Genomic DNA, 26911 nt, shown 5'->3' with positions numbered 1-26911 from the left:
TAGGTGCTGGGGATGTTACAGAGATAGGGGTGGTTGCAGGTCCTGAGGATGGTACAGAGATAGGGATGGTTGTAGGTGCTGGGGATGTCACAGAGATAGGGATGGTTGAAGGTGCTGGGAATGTTACAGAGATAGGGATGGTTGTAGGTGCTGGGGATGTTACAGAGATAGGGGTGGTTGCAGGTCCTGAGGATGGTACAGAGATAGGGATGGTTGTCGGTGCTGGGGATGTTACAGAGATCGAGAATGGTTGCAGGTCCTGAGGGTGTTACAGAGATAGGGACAGCCCATTACAGAGATATTTAAATCAGTAACTTTCTCCTTTCACTTCCCCTCCTCCCCCTTTTGCCACTGAATGCACAGCCTGAAGTTCATCTCCAGACAAGACTTGGACATTTCAAAGTGAACCCACATCTCCGCTCTGTTTTACATTAACCTGAGTTTGGCTTGCTGATGTTTCCAACGCAATCTCGACAGTGAAGACAGCCCCATTGCTCCCGAACACAGGGTAAGTGACAGATTCACATATTATCTGCAGATGATACAACTGTGCAAAATAGAGTTGATAAGGAGAAAGTGTTTCCCAGCGGCAGGTGCCTCGGTAACCAGAGGGGACACAGATTGAAGAGAATCGAGTAAAGAACCAGAGGGGGGGGGGAATGAGGAGAATTTTTATTTCACACGGAGCGAGTTGTTGTGATCTGGAAGATGTTGGGACTAATTGGACAGATCTTTCAAAGCACTGGCACTGGTTGGATGGGCCAAATGGCCTTCTCTGGTGCCATAAGATTCTATTGTTTTATGAACTGATAGGTAGGCCCTTCACAGTCACGATAACTATTTTACTGTTTCTTCCCTATATCTCTGTCTCTCAGTCTGTCTCTTTTTCCATCTTTCTCTCGAACGAAATTCTCCGACACCCTGCTGGGTCGGAGGATCGGTGCGGCGCCGCGCGAATCGCGCCATGCTGCCCCGAAATCGGAGCCATCGGCGCCGGCGTGGTCGGCGCAGTGCCGGTCGGGGTGTGCACCGATTCTCCGGCCCGGATGGGTAGTGGCCATCATCTAAAATCCGAGTCCCGCTGGCGCTGTTCTAACATCCTCTGAGCTGGCGGGACCTCGGCCTTGAAGGTTCCGGGGGCGGCATGTGCAGGGGGAGGGTGGTCCGACCCGGGGGGGGGGGGGGGGGGGCCTCCGTAGTGGCTTAGCCCACGATCGGGGCCCACCGATCGGCAGGTCGGCCTCTCTGCCCCCCCGGCCCACTTTCCTCCGCGCTGGATCCTGTAGCCCTGCACAATTTGGCGTCGGGGCCGGCGCAGGGAATAAGTCCACTACGCATGCGCTATTTGGCGCTGGCCCAACTGCATATGCGCTAGTTGGCGCCGGCCCAACTGCGTATGCGCAGATGCCCCGGCGCCGGGTTCAGGCCACGATTGGCAGCTGGAGTGGCATGGGCCGCTCCAGCGCTGTGCTAGCCCACTGTGGGCCGCAGAATGGGGTCCCGGAACGTTTTCACGCCAGCGTCAGCACTTAGTCGCCCGATGGAAGAATCCCGCCCCTCATTTCTCTCTCTCCATTTCCTCTTTTCTGTCTCTTTCTCTTTCTTTCCATGATTCAATTCCAGCTGGAGAACTGTGTCCAACTCTGCGCGTTTCACACTATAGGAAGGATGTCAAGGCGTTGGAGAGGGTCCGGAAGAGATTTACTGGAATAGTTCCCAGGGATGAGGGACTTCAGTTAATGTGGAGAGACTGGGAGAAGCTGGGAGTGTTTTCCTTACAGCAGACAATGCTCAGGAGGAGATTGAATTGAGACGTTCAAACTGATGAGGGAGTTTCCAGTGGCAGGCGCCTTGGTAACCAGAGAGAGAGAAATAGGGAATGAAGGAGTGCGAGAAGGAGGAACAGAGAAAATGACTGGAGGAGAAGGAACAGGAGACTGGGAAAGAGAGAGTGAAAGAGACACAGACACATAGGGGAACGAAAAGAGAGTCAGAGAGAGATCGATAAGAAAACAAGCAGAAGGAGAGAGGGAGAGGGAGTGATACAGAGAGCAGCAGAGATGTGTATTGAGGAAGAATGAGAAAGAAAGAGAGACAGAGTAGTGGAAATGGTAAGACAGGGAAACAGACAGAGAAGGTGGTGCAGAGAGAGAATGTAAGGGGAGCAGGAGAGAACGGGATAGAGGTAGATATTGGGGCAGAAATAAAGAACAAAGAACAAAGAAAAGTACAGCACAAGAACAGGCCCTTCGGCATTCAAAGGCTGCGCCGACCATGCTGCCCGTCTAAACTAAAATCTTCTTCACTTCCGGGGTCCGTATCCCTCTATTCCCATCCTATTCATGTATTTGTCAAGATGCCCCTTAAACGTCACTATCGTCCCTGCTTCCACCACCTCCTCCGGCAGTGAGTTCCAGGCACCCACTATCCTCTGTGTAGAAAACTTGACTCGCACATCTCCTCTAAACCTTGCCCCTTGCACCTTGAACCTATGCCGCCTAGTAATTGACCCCTCTACCCTGGGAAAAAGTCTCTGACTATCCACTCTGTCTATGCCCCTCATAACTTTGTAGACCTCTATCAGGTCGCCCCTCAACCTTCTTCGTTCCAGTGAGAACAAACCACGTTTATTCAACCTCTCCTAATAGCTAATGCCCTCCATACCAGGAAACATCCTGGTAAATCTCTTCTGCACCCTCTCTAAAGCCTCCACATCCTTCTGGTAGTGTGGCGACCAGAATTGAACACGATACTCCAAGTGTGGCCTAACTAAGGTTCTATGCAGCTGCAACATGACTTGCCAATTCTTATACTCAATGTCCCGGCCAATGAAGGCAAGCATGCAGTATGCCTTCTTGACTACCCTCTCCACCTGTGTTGCCCCTTTCAGTGACCTGTGGACTTGTACACCAAGATCTCTCTGACTGTCAATACTCTTGAGGGTTCTACCATTCACTGTATATTCCCTATCTGTATTCGACTTTCCAAAATGCATCACCTCATACTTGTCTGAATTAAACTCCATTTTGCCATCTCGCCGCCCAAGTCTCCAAACGATCTAAATCCTGCTGTATCCTCTGACAGTCCTCATCGCTATCCGCAATTCCACCAACCTTTGTGTCGTCTGCAAACTTACTAATCAGACCAGTTACATTTTCCTCCAAATCATTTATATATACGACAAACAGCAAAGGTCCCAGCACTGATCCCTGCGGAACACCACTACTCACAGCCCTCCAATGAGAAAAGCATCCTTCCATTGCTACTCTCTGCCTTCTATGACCTAACCAGTTCTGTATCCACCTTGCCAGCTCACCCCTGATCCCGTGTGACTTCACCAGTCTACCATGAGGGACCTTGTCAAAGGCCTTACTGAAGTCCATGTCGACAACATCCACTGCCCTACCTGCATCAATCATCTTTGTGACCTCCTCGAAAAACTCTATCAAGTTAGTGAGACACGACCTCCCCTTCACAAAACCATGCTGCCTCTCACTAATATGTCCATTAGCTTCCGAATGGGAGTAGATCCTGTCTCGAAGAATTCTCTCCAATAATTTCCCTACCACTGATGTAAGGCTCACACTGGCCTGTAGTTCCCTGGATTACCCTTGCTACCCTTCTTAAACAAAGGAACAACAAGGGAACAGAATGTGCAGATGAGGTGACCAAGACTGAAACTGCTGTGGCTGCACCATACTGAAAATAGCTAACCACACACTGACACAGCGAGTAAGAACCTCAGAATAACAGCTAATGATTTAAATTAACATTTAGTTAAGGGAAGTTGAGAGGATGAGCTAATCACAGAAGTGTTTTCTTAACAAACTGTTCAAATATTTCACTCCTTACTCCCCTGATAGCTTTAGATTGTAACTTGAGTCTGTTTCCCTGGTTACTGAAAGTCACCTAGAACCTCACCCAAATGATCCTGCATCGGTGCAGCACTCTCAGTACTGACCCTGTGGCAGTGCAGCACTCCCTCAGCATTGACCCTCTGACAGTGCAGCACTCCCTCAGTACTGACCCTCTGACAGTGCAGCACTCCCTCAGTACTGACCCTCTGACAGTGCAGCACTCCCTCAGCATTGACCCTCTGACAGTGCAGCTCTCCCTCAGTACTGACCCTCTGACAGTGCAGCACTCCCTCAGCACTGACCCTCTGACAGTGCAGCACTCCCTCAGTACTGCCCCTCCGACAGTCCAGCACTCCCTCAGTGCTGACCCTACAACAATGCAGCACTCCCTCAGTACTGACCCTCTGACAGTGCAGCACTCACTCAGTACTGACCCTCTGACAGTGCAGCACTCCCTCAGTACTGACCCTCTGACAGTGCAGCACTCCCTCAGTACTGACCCTCCGACAGTCCAGCACTCCCTCAGTGCTGACCCTACAACAATGCAGCACTCCCTCAGTACTGACCCTCTGACAGTGCAGCAATCCCTCAGTACTGACCCTTTGACAATGCAGCACTCCCTCAGTACTGACCCTCCAACAATGCAGCACTCCCTCAGTACTGACCCTCTGACAGCGTAGCATTCCCTCAGTGCTGACGCTCTGACAATTCAGCACTCCCTCAGTACTGACCCTTCAACAGTGCAGTACTCCCTCTGTACTGGCCCTTCAAAAATCCAGCATTCCCTCAGGACTGACCCTTCGACAATGCAGCACTCCCTCAGGACTGACCCTCGGATAGTTCAGCGCTCCTTCAGTACTGAAACTCCAACAGTGCGGCACTCTCTAAGTACTGACGCTCCGACAGTCCCACGCTTCCTCAGTGCTGACTGTTTGCAGAGAATCATTTCCTCAGTACTGACCCTCGGGCTGGGCAACGCTCCCTCAAACTGACAGTCTGATAGTGCAGCTCTCCTCAGTCCAGGCACTTTAATCGAGCAGAGTTCCCTCAGCACCAAGTTCTGACTCTCCGACAGTGCAACAATCCCTCAGTACTGACCCTCTGACAGTGCGGCACTCCCTCAGTACTCACCCGCTGACAGTGCAGCACTCCATCAGTACTGACTCTAGTACAGCGCAGCACTCCCTCCATACTGGCCATCAGACAGAACAGCACTCCTTCAGTGCTGACGATCTGAGAGTGCACCTCTCCTTCTGTCCTGATCCTCCAACAGTGCAGCACTCACTAAGTACTGACCCTCTAACAGTGCTGACTCGCTGACAGTGCAGCACTCCTTCAGTACTGACCCTCCAACAGTACAGCACTCTCTCATTACTGACCCTCTGTAGTGCTCCCTCAGGACTGACCCTCTGACAGAACAGCACTCTCTCTTACTGACTCTCCGACAGTGCAGCACTCCCTCAGTACTGACCCTCTGACAGTGCAGCGCTCCCTCAGTACTGGCTCTCTGACAGTGCAGCACTCCCTCAGTACTGGCTCTCTGACAGTGCAGCACTCCCTCATTACTGACCCGATGACAGTGTAGCACTCCCTCAGTACTGACCCTCTGACAGTGCAGCACTCCCTCAGTACTGACCCTCTGACAGTGCAGCGCTCCCTCAGTACTGGCTCTCTGACAGTGCAGCACTCCCTCAGTACTGGCTCTCTGACAGTGCAGCACTCCCTCATTACTGACCCGATGACAGTGTAGCTCCCCCTCAGTACTGACCCTCTGACAGTGCAGCACTCCCTCAGTACTGACCCTCTGACAGTGCAGCGCTCCTCCTCCAACAATTTTCCACTGCCTCAGTACTGAACGTGAGACAGTGCGGCACTCCATCAGTACTGACCCTCCAAAAGTGCTGCAATGCCTCTGTACAAATCCTCAGACAGTGCTGCACTGCCTCTTGAAGGGCGTTTTCCGAGATGGGTCCTCTTAAAACCGAATAACTAGGGTAACACTAGAATGGTTCTACATAAGTTAGTTTATTAAGGATTGATATTAATCATAGAAAGTATACCCAGTGATATACCCTCAATTATGACACGAGAGAGTGTACTCGTAAAACGAAGGCTTAAACAGAGAACTTCGCCAGCCGGAGAGATGAGTGCTCACTGAGCACCGCCCACAGGACGTCACCTTATATCCGGCCCCTGGGAGGTGGAGCCTGAGGCGGAGTCCCCCGGGGTTCCAAACCCGGTCTTAAAGGGACATTACAGGCATGATCTTAAAGTCACATTACCCATTCATCACATTCACCCCCTGTTTAAGAAAAACACAGAGTCCGTCGGGGCTGAAGTGGGATTACATGTCCATTCTCTTTGGAGGCCTGATCATCCTTGTCGACCTTCTCAGCTCGGGCGGTGGTGCGGCGGACACGGACGTCTTCGATGAGGGTACATTCGGGAGCACGGCGGTCGGAGCTTTTGTGCGGTGCGGGGTAGGGGTTTGGGGAGTAGGGAGGATAGCTGGGGGTGGCGGTGACATCGCCGGCGTGGAGGAAGGAGGAGGAAGCGCGAGGGGGGGGGTGCAGTTGGTTGCGACAGGCGGTGTGGGGGTGCAAGGGGGAACATTGGCGAGGGGGGGAGCGTCAGTAGGGGAACCAGCGGGTGCCAGATCCCGCAGGGAAACCTTATCATGCCGTCTGTCCGAGTGCGCGATGTAGGCATACTGGGGATTTGCATGTAGCAGCTGGACCCTCTCGACCAGAGAGTCCGTCTTATGGCTCCTCACGTGCTTCCGGAGAAGGACAGGTCTCGGAATCATCAGCCAAGGTGGAAGCAAGACCCCGGAGGTAGACTTCCTGGGGAAGACAAACAAGCGATTGTGAGGGGTCTTGTTCGTGGCCGTGCAGAGGAGCGACCTGAAGGAGTAGAGCGAGTCGGGTAGGACCTCCTGCCAGCGGGTGGTTGAGAGACTTCTCGACCGTAGGGCCAAAAGGACAGGACGGTAGCATTGTGGATAGCACAATTGCTTCACAGCTCCAGGGTCCCAGGTTCGATTCCCGGCTTGGGTCACTGTCTGTGTGGAGTCTGCACATTCTCCCTTTGTGTGCGTGGGTTTCCTCCGGGTGCTCTGGTTTCCTCCCACAGTCCAAAGATGGACAGGTTAGGTGGATTGACCTTGCTAAATTGCCCTTAGTGTCCAAAATTGCCCTTAGTGTTGGATGGGGTTACTGGGTTATGGGGGTGGGGTGAAGATGTGGTTTGGGTAGGGTGCTCTTTCCAAGAGCCGGTGCAGACTCGATGGGCCGAATGGCCTCCTTCTGCACTGTAAATTCTATGATTCTATGATTCTATGACAGCCTTCCAAACTGTTGCGTTCTCCCTCTCCACCTGCCCGTTTCCCCGCAGGTTGTAGCTGGTCATTCTGCTCGAGGCAATGCCCTTGCTGAGCAGGTTCTGATGCAGCTCATCACTCATGAACGATGTACCCCGGTCGCTGTGGATATAAGCGGGGGAACCGAACAGGGTGAGGATGCTGTGAAGTGCCTTTATAACGGTGGCCGAGGTCATGTCGGGGCAGGGGACAGCGAACGGGAAGCGGGAGAACTCGTCGATGACGGTTAAAAAATAGGTATTGCAGTTGGTGGACGGGAGGGGCCCTTTCAAGTCCATGCTTAGTCGCTCAAAGGGCCCAGACGCCTTTACCAGGCGAACCTTGCCTGGTTGATAGAAGTGCGGTTTGCACTCCGCGCAGATTTGGCAAGCCTTGGTCATGGCCCTGACCTCCTCGGTGGAGTAGGGTAGGTTGAGGGACTTAAGAAAATGGGTGAGCCGGGTGACCCCAGGGGGACAGAGGTCATTGTGGATAGCCCACAGGCGATCCTCCTGCACGTTGGCGCACGTGCCGCGGGACAGGGCATCGTTGAGCTCCCCTGGACGATACTTAATATCGTACGTGTAGGTGGAGAGCTCGATTCTCCACCTCAAGATCTTGTCATTTTTGATCTTGCCCCACTGCGCGTTATCGAACATGAATGCGACCGACCATTGGTCAGTGACGAGGGTGAACCTCCTACCGGCTAGGCAGTGCCTCCAGTGCCGCACGGCCTCCACAATAGCTTGCGCCTCCTTCTTGACTGCAGAGTGCCGGATCTCGGAGGCATTGAGGGTTCGGGAAAAGAATGCTACTGGCCTGCCTGCCTGGTTAAGGGTAGCAGCCAGGACGACGTCTGACGCATCGCTCTCGACCTGAAAAGGGATGGTTTCGTCCACCGCGCGCATAGCGGCCTTGATGATGTCGGCCTTGATACGGCTGAAGGCCGACTGGGCCTCAGCTGTGAGGGGAAAAATCGTGGTCTTTATGAGTGGGCGGGCTTTGTCCGCATATTTGGGGACCCACTGGGCATAATAGGAGAAAAGCCCCAAGCACCGTTTAAGGGCCTTGAGACTATGGGGTTGGGCGTGTTCCTTGAGTTCCTTGGGCATGCGTTCGGGGTCGGGCCCTAGGACCCTGTTTTCCACGACGTAGCCGAGGATGGCTAGTCGGGTTGTGTGGAAAACGCATATTTCTTTGTTGCAGGTCAGGTTGAGGGCCCGGACGGTCTGGAGAAACTTTTCAAGGTTTGCGTCATGGTCTTGCTGATCATGGCCGCAGATGGTGACATTATCCAAGTACGGGTAAGTAGTCCGCAGCCCGTACTGGTCCACCATTTGGTCCATCGTCCTCTGGAAGACGGAGACCCCATTAGTAACGCCGAAGGGGACCCTAAGGAAGTGGAAAAGCCGGCCGGCTGCTTCCAAAGCAGTATAGAGGCAGTCTTCCAGGCGGATAGGGAGCTGGTTAAGAGAAGAAGGTTAAGAGGAGACTAAATAGAGGCATACAAAATGATCAGGGGGTTGGATAGGGTGGACAGTGAGAGCCTTCTCCCGCGGATGGAAATGGCTGGCACGAGGGGACATAACTTTAAACTGAGGGGTAATAGATATAGGACAGAGGTCAGAGGTAGGTTCTTTACGCAAAGAGTAGTGAGGCCGTGGAATGCCCTACCTGCTACAGTAGTGAACTCGCCAACATTGAGGGCATTTAAAAGTTTATTGGATAAACATATGGATGATAATGGCATAGTGTAGGTTAGATGGCTTTTGTTTCGGTGCAACATCGTGGGCCGAAGGGCCTGTACTGCGCTGTATTGTTCTATGTTCTATGTTCTATGGTGGTAGGCAGATTTCAGGTCGACCGTAAAGAATACCCAGTATTGCGCAATCCGGTTGACCATCTCTGTTATGCGGGGGAGGGGGTACGCATCAAGCTGCGTGAAGCAGTTTATGGTCTGGCTGTAATCCACGACCATCCGTTTCTTTTCCCCGGACCGGACTACCACCACTTGTGCCCTCCAGGGGCTGTTGCTAGCCTCGATGACCCCCTCTTTCAGTAAACGCTGGACCTCTGACTTGATGAAAGTCATATCTTGGGCACTGTACCGCCGGCTCCTGGTGGCGACGGGCTTACAGTCGGGGGTGAGGTTCGTGAATAGTGAGGGGAGTGCAACTTTCAGTGTTGCGAGACTGCATACCATGAGGGGGGGCAAGGGTCCGCCGAACATCAGGGTCAGGCTTCGGTGGCTACGTTGGAAATCCAGGCCGAGCAGCAGGGGGGGAGGATGTGAGGGAGGATGTACAGCTTAAAATGGGCGTATTCGGCACCCTGGATCGCGAGATTCGCAATACATTACCCCTTGATTTGGACCGAATGGGACCCAGAGGCGAGGGCGATGGTTTGGGATGCAGGATAGGTGCACAGGGAGCAGCGCCTTACCGTTTCTGGTTGCACGAAACTCTCCGTGCTCCTGGAGTCGAAAAGGCAGGGAGTGTCACGCCTGTTGATCTGGATGAGCATCGTGGAGTTCCGGAGATGCTTTGGCTGCGACTGGTCGAGGGTGATTACTCCCAGCTGTGGGTAGTCTGAGTCTTCTGCAGAGTCGGAGTCACAAAATGGCCGCTCCCCATTGGTCGCACGTGTCAGGTTTAGAAGATGGCTGCTGCCAAGATGGCCGCCCCATGACTCGCAAAAGGCCGATGACGCATCAGAAAGGGGCGTGTCCGGCCGGTGCGCAACCACGTTGCGGGGCCTGCGGGACTGGACTCAATTTTCGGGCCTGTTGGGCTTTTTGTTTCTGGGCCTTGGGCCTGGTCAGGCAGACCCTCGCGAAATGCCGCTTCTTTCCGCAGTCACTACAGTGTTCATAAATTTCTTTGACTTCCGGCGTATGTGTGTCCAGGTCGAGCTTTTCTGGCTTGAGACTGCTATCCATCCTATCGTAATCTGTTTATTAAATTGATATACCCTCAATTATGACACGAGAGAGTGTACTTGTAAAACAAAGGCTTTAATAAACAGAGAACTTCGCCAGCCGGAGAGATGAGTGCTCACTGAGAGCCGGCCACAGGACGGCACCTTATATCCGGCTGCTGGGAGGTGGCGTTGGAGGCGGAGTCACCCGGGGATCCAAACCCAGTCTTAAAAGGACATTACATGCATGATCTTAAAGGCACATTACCCATTCATCACACCCAGTAATCATTATTAACCATTAAACCTGTATTTTTAGAACACAGCAGTAATAAGCATTTAAATCCTTGCTACAAACAATGGCCACAATGCATGATGGGATTTAAGCTAGCTAACTTGTCCATGTTTTTGAGAAAAACAGGATTGTGTGGTCAGCAATAACACAGTCAACTCAGTAAACAATTCTTATCTGTGCCCCCAATATCCTGTCTTCGACAATCGATGGTGTAAAGAGGAAACCAGCTTTGGCATCCTGCCCCTGGATGAACATTGAGGTGGACAGGAACTGACTGCGATACGTCGGATGGGAATGTCATAAAAACAACTTTATAATAGACACAAGATCCTGGTAAACAACAGGTGGCAGGATGGGGTTAAATCATGAGCTGATCACAAGTCATCATTTTGCTTAAAGTAAATTTTACTGGATAATATAAGTGTGACAGCTCCAAGGATTGGATCAAGTCCAACTGGAGTGGGCTATTGATTTTTGGAAAACGCTATATTTTTATCAGTGTAAGCCAGATTGTTCGTTGCATTCATCCAGATCTTTGCATTCACCCAGATCTTTCTCCGTGTACATGAACCAAGCTTGGAATACTGAAGCCATCTTAACCAGGTTGATGTGTCTGCAGATCTGTGTATTAAACTAAGCCATAACTAAGACGGGGGGAACCCCACATAAAAGCTAGCTCAATACTCAGGACTTGGAAACGCTCCTACACCTCGCTACAGACACTCCGACATTGCAGCGCTCCCTCAGTTTTGACCCTCCAACAGTGCAGGACTCCCCCAGTACTGACCTCCGACAATGCAACATTCCATCAATACTGACCTGCCAACAGTGCAGCTCTCGCTCAGTACTGACCCTCCGACAGTACAACTCTCCCACAGTACCTGCTCTCTGACAGTGCAGCACTCCCTCAGTACTGTCCCTCCAAAAATGCAGCACTTCCACAGTATTGACTATCCAACCATGCAGTTCTCACTCAGTACTGATCCTCCAAACATGCAGCACTCCCTCTGTACTGACCCTACAACCACGCAGCACTCCATCAGCACTTACCCTCCAACCATGCAACACTTCCTCAGTAGTGACCCTCTGACAGTGCAGCATTCCCTCAGTACTGACCCACAGAAAGTGCAGCACTCCCTCAGTACTGACCCCGCGACAGAGCAGTACTCCCTCATTACTTACCCTGAAATCCAATCTAACCACCATTCTTCATATCTTCTTCTGTGGCTTTGGGTCAAATATTTGCCAGGTTCATGCGAAACAGAATCTGAAGCTCTTTGTGGTATTTTGTAAGGTTCGGCCGATGTTGAAATGCAATTCTCGAATCCCTACATTGCAGAAGGAGGCCATTCAGTCAATCAAATCTGCACCAACCCTCCAAAAGCGTACTCTACCCCACGTCCACTCCCCCATGCACCCCGTCCTATCCCAAAACCTTGCCTGCACCTACTTGGACACTAAGGGGAATTTAGCCTGTCCAATCCGCCTATCGAGCATGCAAGCTCCACACAGACAGTCACCCAAGGCCGGAATTGATCCCAGGTCCCTGGTGCTGTGAAGCAGCAGTGCTAACCAGTGTGTCACCATGTTGTTTGTTGAGGAAGGACAGCCTTTCATTTTTATCCTATATCGCATTCATCTTGAGAAATAGTCCGCTGAAAAATCATGTGGAGTGAATCAAATTGTCTGAAGACTGGCTTTTATGATGCTGGGGTCCTCCAGAAGAGTTGTCATGCTCATCTTCAGAACAACATTTGCATGAATCTCTCAGAAGATGGAGATGTTTCGAACTGCATTTGGACTTTTTACAGTGTTAGGGCTGTTCAGGGAGCGAATCCTCATAACAGAGCAAGAAACCGAAGCAGTAAGAAGCCATGCAGCCCTTCAAATCTGCTCTCCCATTCAGTATGATCATGGCTAATGTTTAATCTCAACCAAGCCTTCTCAACCTCTCCCTTCACACACCCAAGAAATCTATCTATCTCCCAGTTTGGAATATTCTCAATGACAGTGCATCTACTGCTGTCAAGGCTGGAGAATTCCAAAGATTCAGAACCATGTCGGCGAAAATGACCGTTCCCCTCACCCCGATGAGAGAAGGTTGCGGAATGTTTGGAGTTATCTTCCTCTTGGAGGACACCCCAGTGAGATTCGGAGACGAGAGAAGTTTAGTGGTTGCTGAGTAAACCAGACGATTAATTGTCTGCGATTCTTTTCAGAATTTTGGAAATGGAATCTTTCCTAGTGACCTTGCTCCTGCTGCCGGAGACCCGCGGTAGGTATCCTGGGGTGAGGGGAGAGTGGGATTAGACTGGGTGGGATATTAAAGGCTGTGGGGAGTGAGGAGAGAGTGGGATTAGACTGGGCTGGACATTAAAGGCTGTGGGGAATGTGGGAAATGAGGAGAGAGTGGGATTAGACTGGGTGGGACATTAAAGGCTGTGGGGAGTGAGGGATAGAGTGGGTTTGACTAGGTGGGATATTAAAGGGTGCAAGGAATGAGGAGGAAGTGGGATTAGAAGAGGTGGGATATTAAAGGGTATAGGAGTGGAGGCAGAAAGTGGGATTCGACTGGGTGGATATATTAAAGGGTGTTAGGAGAGAGGGGCGAGGGCGGATTGGGTGGGATATAAGTGTGTGGGGAGTGAGGGGGAGAGTGGAATTAAACAAGGTAAGATATTAAAGGGTGCAGGAATGAGGGGGAGAGTGGGATTAGACTGGGTGGGATATTACAGGTTGCGAGGAGTGAGGGGGAGAGTGGGATTAAACTCAGTGTGATAGTAAAGGGTGTGGTGAGTGAGGGGGAAATGTGGGATTAGACTGGGTAGGATATTAAAGGATGCAGTAGTGAGGGGGAGAGTGGGATTAGACTGGATGGGATATGACAGGTCACCTTTGCTCACGAGTCGCCAGGTATCTTTCTGGTACCGCCACGTGGTTCAAGCTCTAGTTATGATTAATAAGACAGCACACCGCTTAGTAAGATTAAAATCAACGGTCATTTATTATGTACAGCAATAAATACTTACACAATAATCCTACTTTCTATATCACTACCTACCATTACTGGCCAATACTTAACTTTTCGGAATGGCCCACCAGGTCAGGGAAACGAATGGTTTATCGAATTGGGTCTGGCCTGCGGGATTCAAAGGCTGATACAGGTCGATGGCTAGGAGTCTCTATCGGGTAGCGATCGCTGGAGTCAAACTTATGGTTGCTAGTCGATGGTTCTTGCGAAGGTTGCGAGCAGGAGAAGAAGGGAGAGAAGGGGCGATCTGAACTTGGCCCCTATCTTTTATAGGTCCCAGGGGCCTCCCGCCTCTCGGGGCGGACCTTTACCCTGAGTCCTAAGTGATTGGACTTGTTCCCAATCACTGGGTTTGATATGCTCCAATAATGGGGCGATTCCTTGATCGGGGGGTGGTCGTTCACCTTTCTTTGTCTCGGCCACTGCTGGCGCCGATAGGTCTGGATCGGCTTTCAATTGCTAATATGTTGCAATTGTTCCCTGGGATAGCCGATTAAACTGCAGATGTCTGGGTTGATGTGCTGCTAATGGTCGCAGGTATCGATCTGGGCCGACTTCCCCAGAGCCGAATACGCTGTTCTGTCTGCAGCTGTCCATTTGTGCCCTGTTGGCTGCTTTTCCCATCAGCCTTTTCGGTTGGCCATTTTACAGCGGGTTTTGGCCAAATTAATCGGGAATCAGCCATTTTAGGTGGCTACAGCACCGGCCCACTTAAGCCCTCACTTCCACCCTATTCCCCAAACCCAATAACCCCTCCTAATCTTTTTGGACACCAAGAACAATTTAGCATGGCCAATCCACCTAACCTGCATAGCTTTTTACGGTGGGAGGAAACGGGAGCACCCGGAGGAAACCCATGCAGACACGGGGAGAACGTGCAGACTCCGCACAGTGACCCAGCAGGGAATCGAACATGGGACCCTGGTGCTGTGAAGCCACAGTGCTAACCACTGTGCTACTGTGCTGCCACGTTAGACCTAAAAAAATGCATGACCTCACATTTGGCTGGATTAAACTCCATTTGCCATTTCTCTGCCCAAGTTTCCAACCTATCGATGTCCTGCTGTATCCTTTGACAATCCTCAACACTATCTGCCACTCCACCAACCTTGGTGTCATCCGCAAACATACTAATCAGACCAGCTACATTTTCCTCCAAATCTTTTATGTATACTACAAACAACAGAGGCCCCAGCACAGATCCCTGTGGAACACTATTAGTCACAACCTTCTATTCGGAAAAACTCCCTTCTACTGCTACCCTTCGCCTTCTGTGACCAAGCCAGTTCTGTATCCATCTTGCCACCTCACCTCTGATCCTGTGCCACTTCACCTTTTGTACCAGTCTGCCATGAGGCATCTTGTCAAAGTTCATGGGGAGTTAGTGGTGTGGTGGTATTGTCACTGGACTGGTAATCCAGAGACCCAGGTTAATGCTCAGGAGACTTGGGTTTGAATCCCACCAGGGAAGAATTGGTGGAATTTGAATTCAATAAAAAGAAAACCTGGAATTACGACGCTGAAACCATTATCAATGGTCGTAAAATCCCATCTGATTCATTATTGTCCTTGAGGGGAGTAAATCTGTCATCCTGCACTGACCCTCTGAAACAGCACTCCACACAAACCTGATCCAAAGAACCCCTTAACCAATCCGACACATCCTTGGACACTAAGGAGCAATTTAGTATGGCCAATCCACCTAACATTTTGGACAGTGGGAAGAAACCAGAGCTCCCGGAGAAAACCCACGCATACACGGGAGAACATGCAAACTCCATACAGTCACCCGAGAATGGAATCAAACCTGGGTTTCTGGCGCTGTGAGGCAGCAGTGCTAGCCACTGTGCTGTCATGCCGCCCCCCCCCCAAAAAAAAGATACAAGATAAAATTTGATGGTTTTGGGGTGAAATATTAGAATGGACAGAGGACTGGCAAACCAGAGTCAGGATAAATGGATCATTTTCAGGTTGTCAAACTGTAACTAGGGGAGTGCCACAGGGATCAGTCCTGTGCCCTTTTTACAAACTACATGAGTGACTCGGAGGAAGGGACTGGCTGTACTGTCGACAGTTTCTGACTGTAACATTAAGGTAGGTGGGAAAGATGTCAGCTCGGTAGGAAAGAAAGTTGTGAGGAGGACACAAAGGCTGCAGAGGGATATAAATAGTTTCAGTCAATAAGCTGAATATATGCCAGGTGGAATATAATGAGGGAAAGTATGAAGTTGTCCATTTTGGTGGGAAGAATGGAAAAGCAAAATATTATTTCAATGCAGAGAGACTACACAATGCTGCAGTACAGAGGGATCTGGGTGTCCTTGTATATGAATCACAAAATGTTCCCAGGCTGGTTCAACAAAGAATCGGGAAGGCAAATGGAACGTTGCCCCTTATGGAAAGGGGATGGACTATAAAGTAAGGAAGTCTTGCTCCATCTGTATCAGGCAGTGGGGAGACCATACCTGGAGCACTGTGCACAGTTTTCAATAAGTATGCATATATTTGTATTGGGGGCATTTCAGAGAATGTTCATGAGGCTGATCCTTGGGATTGTCTAATGAGGAAAGGTTTGTGTCTGTACTCACTGGAGTTCAGGAGAATGAGAGGTGATCTTATTGAAACATAAAGATTCTGAAGTGTCTTGGCAGGGTGGATGCTGAGAGGATGTTTCCTCTGTGGGGGAATCTAGAACTAGAGGCTTCACAGTTTCAGACTGAGGTTTCTCCCATTTAGGAGAGAGATGAGGAGGATTTATTTTTATCCCAGATGGTTGTTAGTCTGTGGAAGTATCTCCCACAGAGAGCAGTAGAGGCTGCGGCTCACTGAGTATATTCAAGGCTGAAGTGGACTTTTGAGTGATTAGGGATGAGGGGCTGGTAGAAAAGTGGAGTAAAAGAACAATAGTTTTCATTGTACACGTGACAATAAACCCAAATCCAGTTATGGCCACAGTCAGACCAGCCATGGTCTTATCGAATAGCAGAGCAGACTCGAGGGGCTGAATGGCCGTCCCCTGACCGTATTATGTTGTTATATTCTTATCGAGCCACAGGGTTTGCTGATTGGGCAATGCAAACTGCTGTTTTCTCACTTTGATCCAACTTCCTCATTTTGACTCAGTCACACATCAACGCTTTCCAATTAAATGCACAGAGGGAGCAGCACAGGAAGAGCTCCTTCAGCCCTTGAACAGCGAGTTGGCCATTACTCCCCAGGCGAGCAGTCGAGCAGGTCCGAGGTAAGTCAGGTAACGATTGGATTGACTTCCACGAGCAGCATTGTTCTTTGTTGAAGTTGTGACTTTATAAAGACAGATTCCAATGATAGATGCCTTTGAAAGATTTCTACTTATTTCAACAAGATGTGAGGCTCAGGCTGTCATACAGTACATCTTTCTAGTTCAAAGGACGAGAGAAGTGCAGAGACAGCTTTCAGATGTCCTGAGGTGGTGAAAGACGCTATAGAAATGTAGATCCTTCATTGTATTTCTTTCTTAAAGCATTGTAACTCTCGGCTGAGCACCTATCATCCCACACAGGATCAAATTAGTCTGTGAAGACATTGTCACTCGAGAGCTGTCGGACATGAGGTGAGGTCTCATTAACTTGTTTCTCTTTCAGAACTTGAGAGTGGGAAGCTGATGAAATACCTGCGGCTGGACAATGATCGGGAAATCTTACTTCCTCGTGTCACTTCTCCAAGGTAATACCATCGTCAGCTTGGTCAGATTGATGGTTAATATTCTTTGTAAAAGATCATTCTCATTGAGCCTTGATTGGGAACCAATTCAGCAGTGACCCAGTGGACAAACCCACACCAAGTCCCATTGACCCATCACCCTTTTGGTCACTGGTTTACACTGATTCCCTATCTGACAGCAGAATTGGAGGAGAGCAGAGATCTCAGAGAGTTGTCGGGACTGGAGGAGGTTACATAGATAGGGAGGGTTGTGGCACTAGAGGAGAATTTAAAAATTGTGTTGTTGCTGTAAGTAGGTCCGTCATTGACTGGGGGTTGATAAATTGAGTCGAGAATGTGGCATAAAAACTGGAGGGTGAAGTCTCTCCTGATGCTGGGACTCCACTAGGATATTTTCTGTCCATTCTCACTATGCTGGAAACTTCAATAAGGGTGAAAGATAACTGAAAAAGTGAAGGAAGGCAGAGCAGTCAGCGTGTAAAGGTGTGAAATATTTCCAGTTCTGATGATTATCTCTGATCTGCTGCAAAGTTTTAATTTCACAGAATCTCTGAACTTTGCAGCTCAGAAGGAGACCATTGAGTCACTGCCCGAAAGATGCTGGAAGCAGATTCAACAGAAACTTTCAAAAGGCCAATTGGACGAGGGCAGCTCGGCGCATGTCTCCCCATGACTGCGTGGGCCTCACCCCACAACACAAAGATGTGCCGAGTCGGAGGATCGGTCACGCTAAATTGCCCCTTAATTGGAACAAAATGAATTGGGTACTTGAAATTTTTAAAATAGGCCAATTGGTTCAATAACTGAAGGATAAAAATAGCAGGATTATGGGGATAAGGAGCAAGGGGAGCGTGGGGACTAATTCGATCGATCTTTCAAAGAGCTAGCACAGACATGATGGGGCGAATGGCCTATGTCTGTGCTGGTTAATTCTACAATCTGATGATTAGTGTTCCTTGCTCAGCAATACTTCAGTTTCCTCCTGAAATCATGGATATTTGAGAAGAACGGGGAACAAGAGGTTTCTGGTGTCAGCATTTTGTGTGGGGCCCAAACAAAACACAGTGAGACCACCTGTGAAGGTTATAAATCCAACAAGCAGACACCTCCGACACTCGCAGAGCACAGGCTAAAGGCAGTTTGCTAGTGTGTTTCACAGTGTCTGCTGGAATGGGGTCAGTGCGGAGCTTGGGGACAAGTCAGTCTACAATGCTGTATCGGAATCAACAATACAACAATGTGGGGTTTTGCTCAGAAATAATCCCTTAGACAATGAAAATCTAAAGAGATTCCTTAGACCGTGAGGATCCAAAGAAATCTGTTAGACAATGAGGATCCAAAAAGGTTAATCGGACAATGAGGATCCATAGAGATTTCTTCGACAGTGAGGATCCATAGAGATTTTTTGGACACTGAGGATCCAAAAAGATTCCTTAGGCAATGATGGTCCAAGAGATTCCTTAGATCATGAGGATCGAATGAGGTTCCTTGGACAATGAGGATCAAAGAGAATACTGAAACAATGAGACTGCAAAGAGATTCCTTAGACAATGAGGATCTAAAGAGATTCCTCAGACACTGCCCACATAGAATCATAGAATTTAAAAGCACAGAAGGAGGCCAGTCAGCCCATCTTGGCTGAACCATCTTATGAAAGAGCTACGTAGCTTGTCCTATTCCCCAGCCCTCTCTCTGTAGCCGTCTAAATTCATCACTTTCAAACATACATCAGCTCTCCTGAGAGGATACATTTTTAAAAAACGCATGACTTGGAAGGTTCAAGTCTAGATTGTTATAATCCTAGACCAGATCCCCAAAGGTTTGGCAAGTTTCAGTTAGTTCAGTTTTGTTTAAAGTTGACCAAATTTCAGATTCACAACAATTGCTAAGAGAATAAAGGGGGTGATTCTCCAAAATCGAGACTAAGTGTTTGCGCCGTCGTGAACGCCGTCGCGTTTCATGATGGCGCGAAATGGGCACGGGGACGACCGATTCTGTCCCCCACGGGGGCCAGCACGGCGCTGAGCAGTTCACGCCGGCCCCGACTCAACATGGAGTCGGGGTTCAAGGGCCGGTCGCGCAACAAAGTAGGCCCGGGGGGGGGGGAGAGATCGCAGGGCAGACCCCATCGGGGCACCCCCCCTCCTGGTGATGGAGCGCTTTACCCTGACCCACAGGCCGGCCCCCGACCCTTCGCGCAGTGTTCCCGCCGGCAGCGACCAGGGGTGAACGGCGCCGGTGGGACTCTGCCTTATCTGCGCGGCCGCTTGGCCCATCCGGGCCGATGAATCCAGCGGCCCGCGGCCCGCGCCGAGTCAAACATGATGCCGCAAATGGCACCGATTCTCCGCACCTCAGAGAATTGCATGCCGGCGTCGGGGTGTCGTGGTGTGGTTGCGGCGATTCTCCGGCTTGGCGCGCCGCTTGGAGAATCGCGCCCACAGCCCCAATTTTCCACAGGGATTGTACAAACAAAAATAAACGTTCAAGGTCGGAAGGATAAAACAATTTACAATACCTACCTTATACTCTAACATATAAGTTCATGAGTTCATGCGAATTAATTGGCAAATTGTAGTCTCATACCCACAGTTCAAATTATACAGTAAATGGGACCAAGACAGATCTCATGGACCTCATGACAATCCACCCAGACATTAATAAATATCTTCAGTAAACCTATCTCATTGAAGGTATTTATTAATGGCAGCACGGTAGCACAAGTGACTACCACTGTGGCTTCACAGCGCCAGGGTCCCAGGTTCAATTCCCCACTGGGTCATAGTCTGTGAGGAGTCTGCATGTTCTCCCCGTGTCTGCGCGGGTTTCCTCCGGGTGCTCCGGTTTCCTCCCACAGTCCAAAGACGTGCAGGTTAGGTGGATTGGACATGCTAAATTGCCCTTAGTGTCCAAAAGGTTAGGAGGGGTTGTTGGGTTAGAATCATAGAATCATAGAAGTTTACAGCATGGAAACAGGCCCTTCGGCCCAACCAGTCCATGCCGCCCAGTTTTTACCATTAAGCTAGTCCCAGTTGCCCGCACTTGGCCCATAACCCTCTATACCCATCTTACCCATGTAACCATCTAAATGCTTTTTGAAAGACACAATTGTACCCGCTTCTACTACTACCTCTGGCAGCCCATTCCAGACACTCACTACCCTCTGAGTGAAGAAATTGCCCCTCTGGGCCCTTCTGAATCTCTCCCCTCTCACCTTAAACCTATGCCCTCTAGTTTTAGACTCCCCTACCTTTGGGAAAAGATGTTGACTATCTACCTTATCTATGCCCCTCATTATTTTATAGACCTCTATAAGATCACCCCTAAGCCTCCTACGCTCCAGGGAAAAAAGTCCCAGTCTATCCAGCCTCTCCTTATAACTCAAACCATCAAGTCCCGGCAACATCCTAGTAAATCTTTTCTGCACTCTTTCTAGTTTAATAATATCCTTACGTTACGGGGGTTACGGGGATAGGGTGGAAGTGAGGGCTTAAGTGGGTCGGTGCAGACTCGATGGGCCGAATGGCCTCCTTCTGCACTGTATGTTCTATGTTCTAAGGTCTGTCTCACTCATGAGGGATTCCAGTCTTCACCTCCGACGATTTCACCATGAAATTCTCTCTAAAATTCACGACCACTCAGACAGTCTCAATGAAAGCCTGCATCACAGGGTTTCATTTTCATTAACCAAGACTCTGGCCTCCTGAATTCCAATATGAACCCAAGCACCAGCTCACAAGCCTAACTTCAGCTCAATATGACCACTCCAAAGGCGGACCTAGGTCTCAACAGCCCACAGCACGGAATTAACACCGTTCTGCTGCCTTCTTCAAGCTTCAGGGCTTCTCTTGGAGCTCTTTTCTCTGCTCGTCTTCTTGTCTTTCTCCTTGACTGGCACCCCACCTTTACCCTGCCTCGGACCCCTATTTTGGACTCCTCTCTTGGGATCGTATCCTGTCCCCTCTTCCTCTCCCTGTCTGAGACTCATCTTTTGGATCCTTTTTGCTATTGCCTCTCCTTGTCTCCTGTCTGGGTCTCCTCTTTTCAGACATCACCTTGTCCAGGTTAACCGGGGTCTCAGAATAAGGTTGGGTAGAGGAATCAGGATAATTGGATACAATCACATCATTGTTAAAACGTACATCACAGTTTAGCAAAGCTGTAAAAAAACAAACCAAATACTCGACTTTATTTCTGGAGGGATAGAATTGAAAAAGAGGGAAGTTGTGGGTGGCACAGTAGTAGTTAGCACTGTTGCTTCACAGTGCCAGGAACCCGGGTTCGATTTCCTGGCTTTCTCCCCATGTCTGGCTGGGTTTCCTCCGGGTGCTCCGGTTTCCTCCCACAAGACCTGACAGCCGTGCTTGTTAGGTAATTTGGACAATCTGAATTCCCCTTCAGTGTACCCTAACAGGCGCCGTAGTGTAGGGGATTTTCACAGTAACTTCATTGCAATGTTAATGTAAGCCTACTTGTGACACTAATCAAGATTATTATTATTATAAACCTGTATCAAACTTTGTTTAGACTAATCTATAAAAAGGATATCGAGACACTGGAAATGGTGTAGAGAAGATTGACAAGGATGATCCCAGAAATGTGGAGGTAAACATTACCATAGATTTACCATAGTATTCCTACAGAGCAGAAGGAGGCCATTTGTCCCATCGAGTCTGCACGGACCATTCGAAAGGTCACCCTATCTATGCCCACTACCCCACCCTATCCCTGAAACCCCACCTCAGCTCCACATCTTTTGGACATGAAGGGGCAATTGTAGGTTGGCCAACCCACCTAACCTGCAAATATTTGGACCGTGGGAAGAACGTGGAGCACCCGGAGGAAACCCACGTAGACACAGGGAGAATGTGGAAGGCTGGAATCGAACCCGGGCCCCAGGTGCTGTGAGGCAGTAGTGCTTACCACTGTACCCCCTCCCTCCTACATGAATCAGTAGGAGTGGGAATTGTCTCTTTATCGGAGGTGACACTCTTCTACATGACACTTCAAAAAGACAGGCAAGGAAAGAGTGAATCAATACGGGAGGAAGTTGTGCTGAGTGAGACAAAGTTCTGGTTGGATCGCATCTGAAGCAACTAGAATCATAGAATCCCTACAGTAGAGAGTGAAACCATTCGGCCCATCGTGTCTGCACTGACCCTCTGAAAGAGCATCCTACACGCCCGCCCATTCAGGTTCTGGCCACTGCACTTCAGGAGACTGTATAATAATACAATATGTTATGGGCGAGGCGTTTTCAGAACCACAAAATGTATCTTGGAGTTCAACCAACCTCTCCCTTGAATGTATTTGTTGCTTTTCCTAGCACACGGCTTTTTCCCTAGGTGTGGGATTACAATTATGGACACGTGGTTTTTAAACACAAAACACTGTTTATTCCATGAACTCAACTTAACATCTTAAATAAGATCTCTTAACACCCCTTATTTACCAAAATTCACTAGACTCTGGGGTGGTCTTGGCGGATTGGAAATCAGCAAACGTGACACCACTGTTTAAAAAAGGAGGTAGGCAGAAAGTGGATAATTATAGCCCAGTGAGCTTAACTTCGGTAGTAAGGAAGATGCTGGAATCTATCATCAAGGAAGAAATACCGAGGCATCTGGATAGAAATTGTCCCATTGGACAGACGCAGCATGGGTTCATAAAGTGCCTAACTAATTTAGTGGAATTTTTTGAGGACATTAACAGTGCGGTAGATAACGGGGAGCCAATGGATGTGGTATATCTGGATTTCCAGAAAGTCTTTGACAAGGTGCCACACAAAAGGTTGTTGCATAAGACAAAGATGCATGGCATTAAGGGGAAAGTAGTAGCATGGATAGAGGATTGGTTAATTAATAGAAAGCAAAGAGTGGGGATTAATGGGTGTTTCTCTGGTTGGCAATCAGTAGCTAGTGGTGTCCCTCAGGGATCAGTGTTGGGCCCACAACTGTTCACAATTTACATAGATGATTTGGAGTTGGGGACCAAGGGCAATGTGTCCAAGTTTGCAGACGACACTAAGATAAGTGGTAAAGCAAAAAGTGCAGAGGATACTGGAAGTCTGCAGAGGGATTTGGATAGGCTAAGTGAATGGGCTAGGGTCTGGCAGATGGAATATAATGTTGACAAATGTGAGGTTATCCATTTTGGTAGGAATAACAGCAAAAGGGATTATTATTTAAATGATAAACTATTAAAACATGCTGCTGTGCAGAGAGACCTGGGTGTGCTGGTGCATGAGTCACAAAAAATTGGTTTTCAGGTGCAACACGTGATTAAGAAGGCAAATGGAATCTTGTCCTTCATTGCCAGAGGGATGGAGTTTAAGACTAGGGAGGTTCTGCTGCAATTGTATAAGGTGTTAGTGAGGCCACACCTGGAGTATTGTGTTCAGTTTTGGTCTCCTTACTTGAGAAAGGACTGGAGGGTGTGCAGAGGAGATTCACTAGGTTAATTCCAGAGCTGAAGGGGTTGGATTACGAGGAGAGGTTGAGTAGACTGGGACTGTACTCGTTGGAATTTAGAAGGATGAGGGGGGATCTTATAGAAACATATAAGATTATGAAGGGAATAGATAGGATAGATGCGGGCAGGTTGTTTCCACTGGCCGGTGAAAGCAGAACTAGGGGGCATAGCCTCAAAATAAGGGGAAGTAGATTTAGGACTGAGTTTAGGAGGAACTTCTTCACCCAAAGGGTTGTGAATCTATGGAATTCCTTGTCCAGTGAAGCAGTAGAGGCTCCTTCATTAAATGTTTTTAAGATAAAGATAGATAGTTTTTTGAAGAATAAAGGGATTAAGGGTTATGGTGTTCGGGCCAGAAAGTGGAGCTGAGTCCACAAAAGATCAGCCATGATCTCATTGAATGGTGGAGCAGGCTCGAGGGGCCAGATGGTCTACTCCTGCTCCTAGTTTTTATGTTCTTATGTTTTTACTTCAAAGATAACTCAGAAAATATGGTATGTGGTAGATCATAGAATCCACGGTAAATAATTCCTCAAAATGTTCCTTTAAACTTCCAAGAGAGTTAATATCTTCAAACAAAATCACATCAGGTTAAAGGCTTCACTATTATAAGTTTAAATCACCCAAATGATCCAGAGATAGTATTTCATGGCAGAGATCCAGCTCACTGCAAACACAGACACACACCCAGCTGTTTTCCTCCAAACTGCAAAACTAAACTGCAAAATGGCTGACCTGAGCTCAGCCCCACCCACTCTCTGACATCACTGTTTTCTTAAAGGTACATTGCTTAAACATCCATGTCTTAAAGGTACTCTCACATGACACCTCCCCCCAAGAAAAAAATATAAACCATCAACTTCAAGATGGTTTCATTTTTCACTTTTGCACCATCCACTAAGAAATGTACACAGTAAATATATCTTTTTGTTTTTCTGAAAAAACAACACATGCAAACAGGTATAATAATACAGTCAATTTTTCTTTGTTCTTCTTCCTCCAACCGAAATCCTTCTCGATTGACAGTCTCTTTGAACAAAGTCTCTGCACGATCCATCCATTCCTCTACTCCTCGGCATTTCTCTTCTGAATCAATCTGACCACAGAGTCCCTTGCAATTCTCCAATACAGGAGCATTGGTGATCACAGCTTTCAGGCAGTAAAATGCCTGTTGAAAGTCCACTGTCCATTGAAATTTTTTAGGTTTCTTTAGCAAGCCAATCAGTGGAGTAATCATACCACAAATCTTTTGCACAAAGCTTCGATCAAATTCATTCATGTTAAGAGATCGCATTGCCTCCCTTCATCTTGAGGGTATCGGAAACTCCTCAAGGAAAGTGATTCGAGCTTCTCCAAATTCACTTTCGGTTAGGTTCATCACCAAACCCGCCCCCTGAAGTCGATCAAAGAAATCCGTACGATGTTTTAAATGTTCTTTCCATGTCTGGAAGATGGAAATAAAAGCAGATTGTCCCACTTTCTCATTGCAATCCTTCAAACGTGGGATCGGATAAGAGTCCGTTCTTGTAACTGTATTCACCTTTCGATAGTCCACACACAACCATTGGGTACCGTCTGGTTTAGGTACCATCACTATGGGTGAGCTCCATTGGCTGCAACCGACTTCAATTATGCCATTCTTCAGCATACTCTCAATCTCTCTGTTAACCTGAGCCAATTTTAAAGGATTAAGTCTATATGGATGTTGTTTGATATGAACAGCATTTCCCACATCTACATCGGGTGTAGCCATTTTAGTACTTCCCAATTTATCTCGACAGACTTGCCCATGTGATATCAATAATTCTTTCAGGTCAGTTTGTTTTTCCTCTGGAAGGTAACTTAACAATTCATCCCAATTTTTAAGAACATCCTCATTTTCCAATTTAATTTGAGGTATGTCAAATTCACAGTCATCTGGATTTGGTTCGTCACTTTGAGTTAGAATCATTAAAACCGCCTTTTTCTCTCCTTCCCTTTCAAAGGACCTTTTAAGCATATTCACATGACACAGTCAGTGAGTCTTCCTTCTATCTGGTGTTTATACCACATAATTCACCTCACTTAATTTCCTTTCAATCTGATACGGTCCACAAAACCTAGCTTTTAAAGGCTCTCCTACCACTGGTAACAACACTAAAACTTTATCCCCACTGGCAAAACTACGAACTTTGGATTTCTTGTCCGCTATCCGTTTCATCACATTTTGTGCAACTTTCAAATGTTGTCTAGCCAATTCACCTGCTCTATTTAATAGTTTCCTAAAATTTGGCACGTAATCCAATAGTGTAATTTCCGATTTCTCACCCACCAATCTTTCCTTAATCAATTTAAGTGGTCCTCTTACCTCATGAACAAAAATTAGTTCAAAAGGACTAAATTTGGTAGACTCATTAGGTGCATCCCTAATCACAAACAATACGAATGGGGTTCCTTTATCCCAATCCTCTGGATAATCTTGACAATACGCCCTCAACATTGTCTGTAATGTCTGATGCCACCTTTCTAACGCTCCCTGCGATTCTGGATGGCACGCAGTTGATTTAAATTGTTTTATTCCTAAGCTATCCATAACTTATTTGAATAACTTTGAAGTAAAATTTGTTCCTTGATCCGATTGAATTTCTGTGGGTAGTCCATATCTAGTAAAGAATTTAAGTAACTCCTCCACAATCCTTTTAGTTGTAATATTACGTACTGGAATGGCCTCTGGAAACCTAGTAGACACATCCATTACAGTCAAAAGATATTGATTCCCAGTTTTTGTTTCAGGAAGCTATCCTACACAATCGATTAGGACCCTTGTAAAAGGTTCCTCAAATGCTGGAATGGGTATTAAGGGTGCTGGTTTTGTCACTGCTTGAAGTTTCCCTATCACTTGACATGTGTGACATGATTGACAAAATTTAACTAAATCTTTATGTAGTCCAGGCCAATAAAAATGTTTCTGGATTTTAGCTTGAGTTTTCCTTATTCCCAAATGACCTCCCACTGGTAGCTCATGTGCAACTCGCAACACCTCCTTTCTATACCCTACCGGCAATACTACTTGATGAACTTCTGCCCATTTTTCATCCACCTGCATATGTACAGGTCTCCATTTTCTCATCAAGACATCATTTTTACAGTAAAAACACTCTGGTACACTCTCAGATTCCTCTTCCGTATGTGCTTTCTGATATATCCGTTTTATTTCCACATCTTTCTGTTGTAACTCTGCCAATTTTCCTGAACTAAAAATATCCGCCTCATCCTCCACCTGTTCTTGCTCTTTTTCAACC

At 48.2% G+C, this 26911-nt stretch overlaps 1 protein-coding gene across 3 annotated transcripts in view; it reads left to right on the top strand.

Annotated features, from left to right (window-relative positions):
- Positions 1 to 388: 388 nt before the first annotated feature.
- LOC140386510 (sialic acid-binding Ig-like lectin 14) overlaps positions 389 to 26911 on the top strand; it is a 62821-nt gene continuing 36298 nt past the window's right edge. For 2 of the 3 annotated variants that reach the window (XM_072468906.1, XM_072468908.1), the window contains exons 1-2: positions 16619 to 16698; positions 17081 to 17162. In XM_072468906.1, coding sequence (XP_072325007.1) covers positions 17123 to 17162 — 40 coding nt within the window. In that variant the 5' untranslated portion in view covers positions 16619 to 16698; positions 17081 to 17122. Of the gene's footprint in view, positions 509 to 16618; positions 16699 to 17080; positions 17163 to 26911 lie in introns of those variants that run through there. The other variant, XM_072468907.1, reaches the window with a different exon arrangement.

Source organism: Scyliorhinus torazame, chromosome 12 (genome assembly GCF_047496885.1).
Source record: "Scyliorhinus torazame isolate Kashiwa2021f chromosome 12, sScyTor2.1, whole genome shotgun sequence".
Classification (NCBI taxonomy): Eukaryota; Metazoa; Chordata; class Chondrichthyes; order Carcharhiniformes; family Scyliorhinidae; genus Scyliorhinus; species Scyliorhinus torazame.
This window is presented reverse-complemented; position numbering and strand designations above follow the sequence as displayed.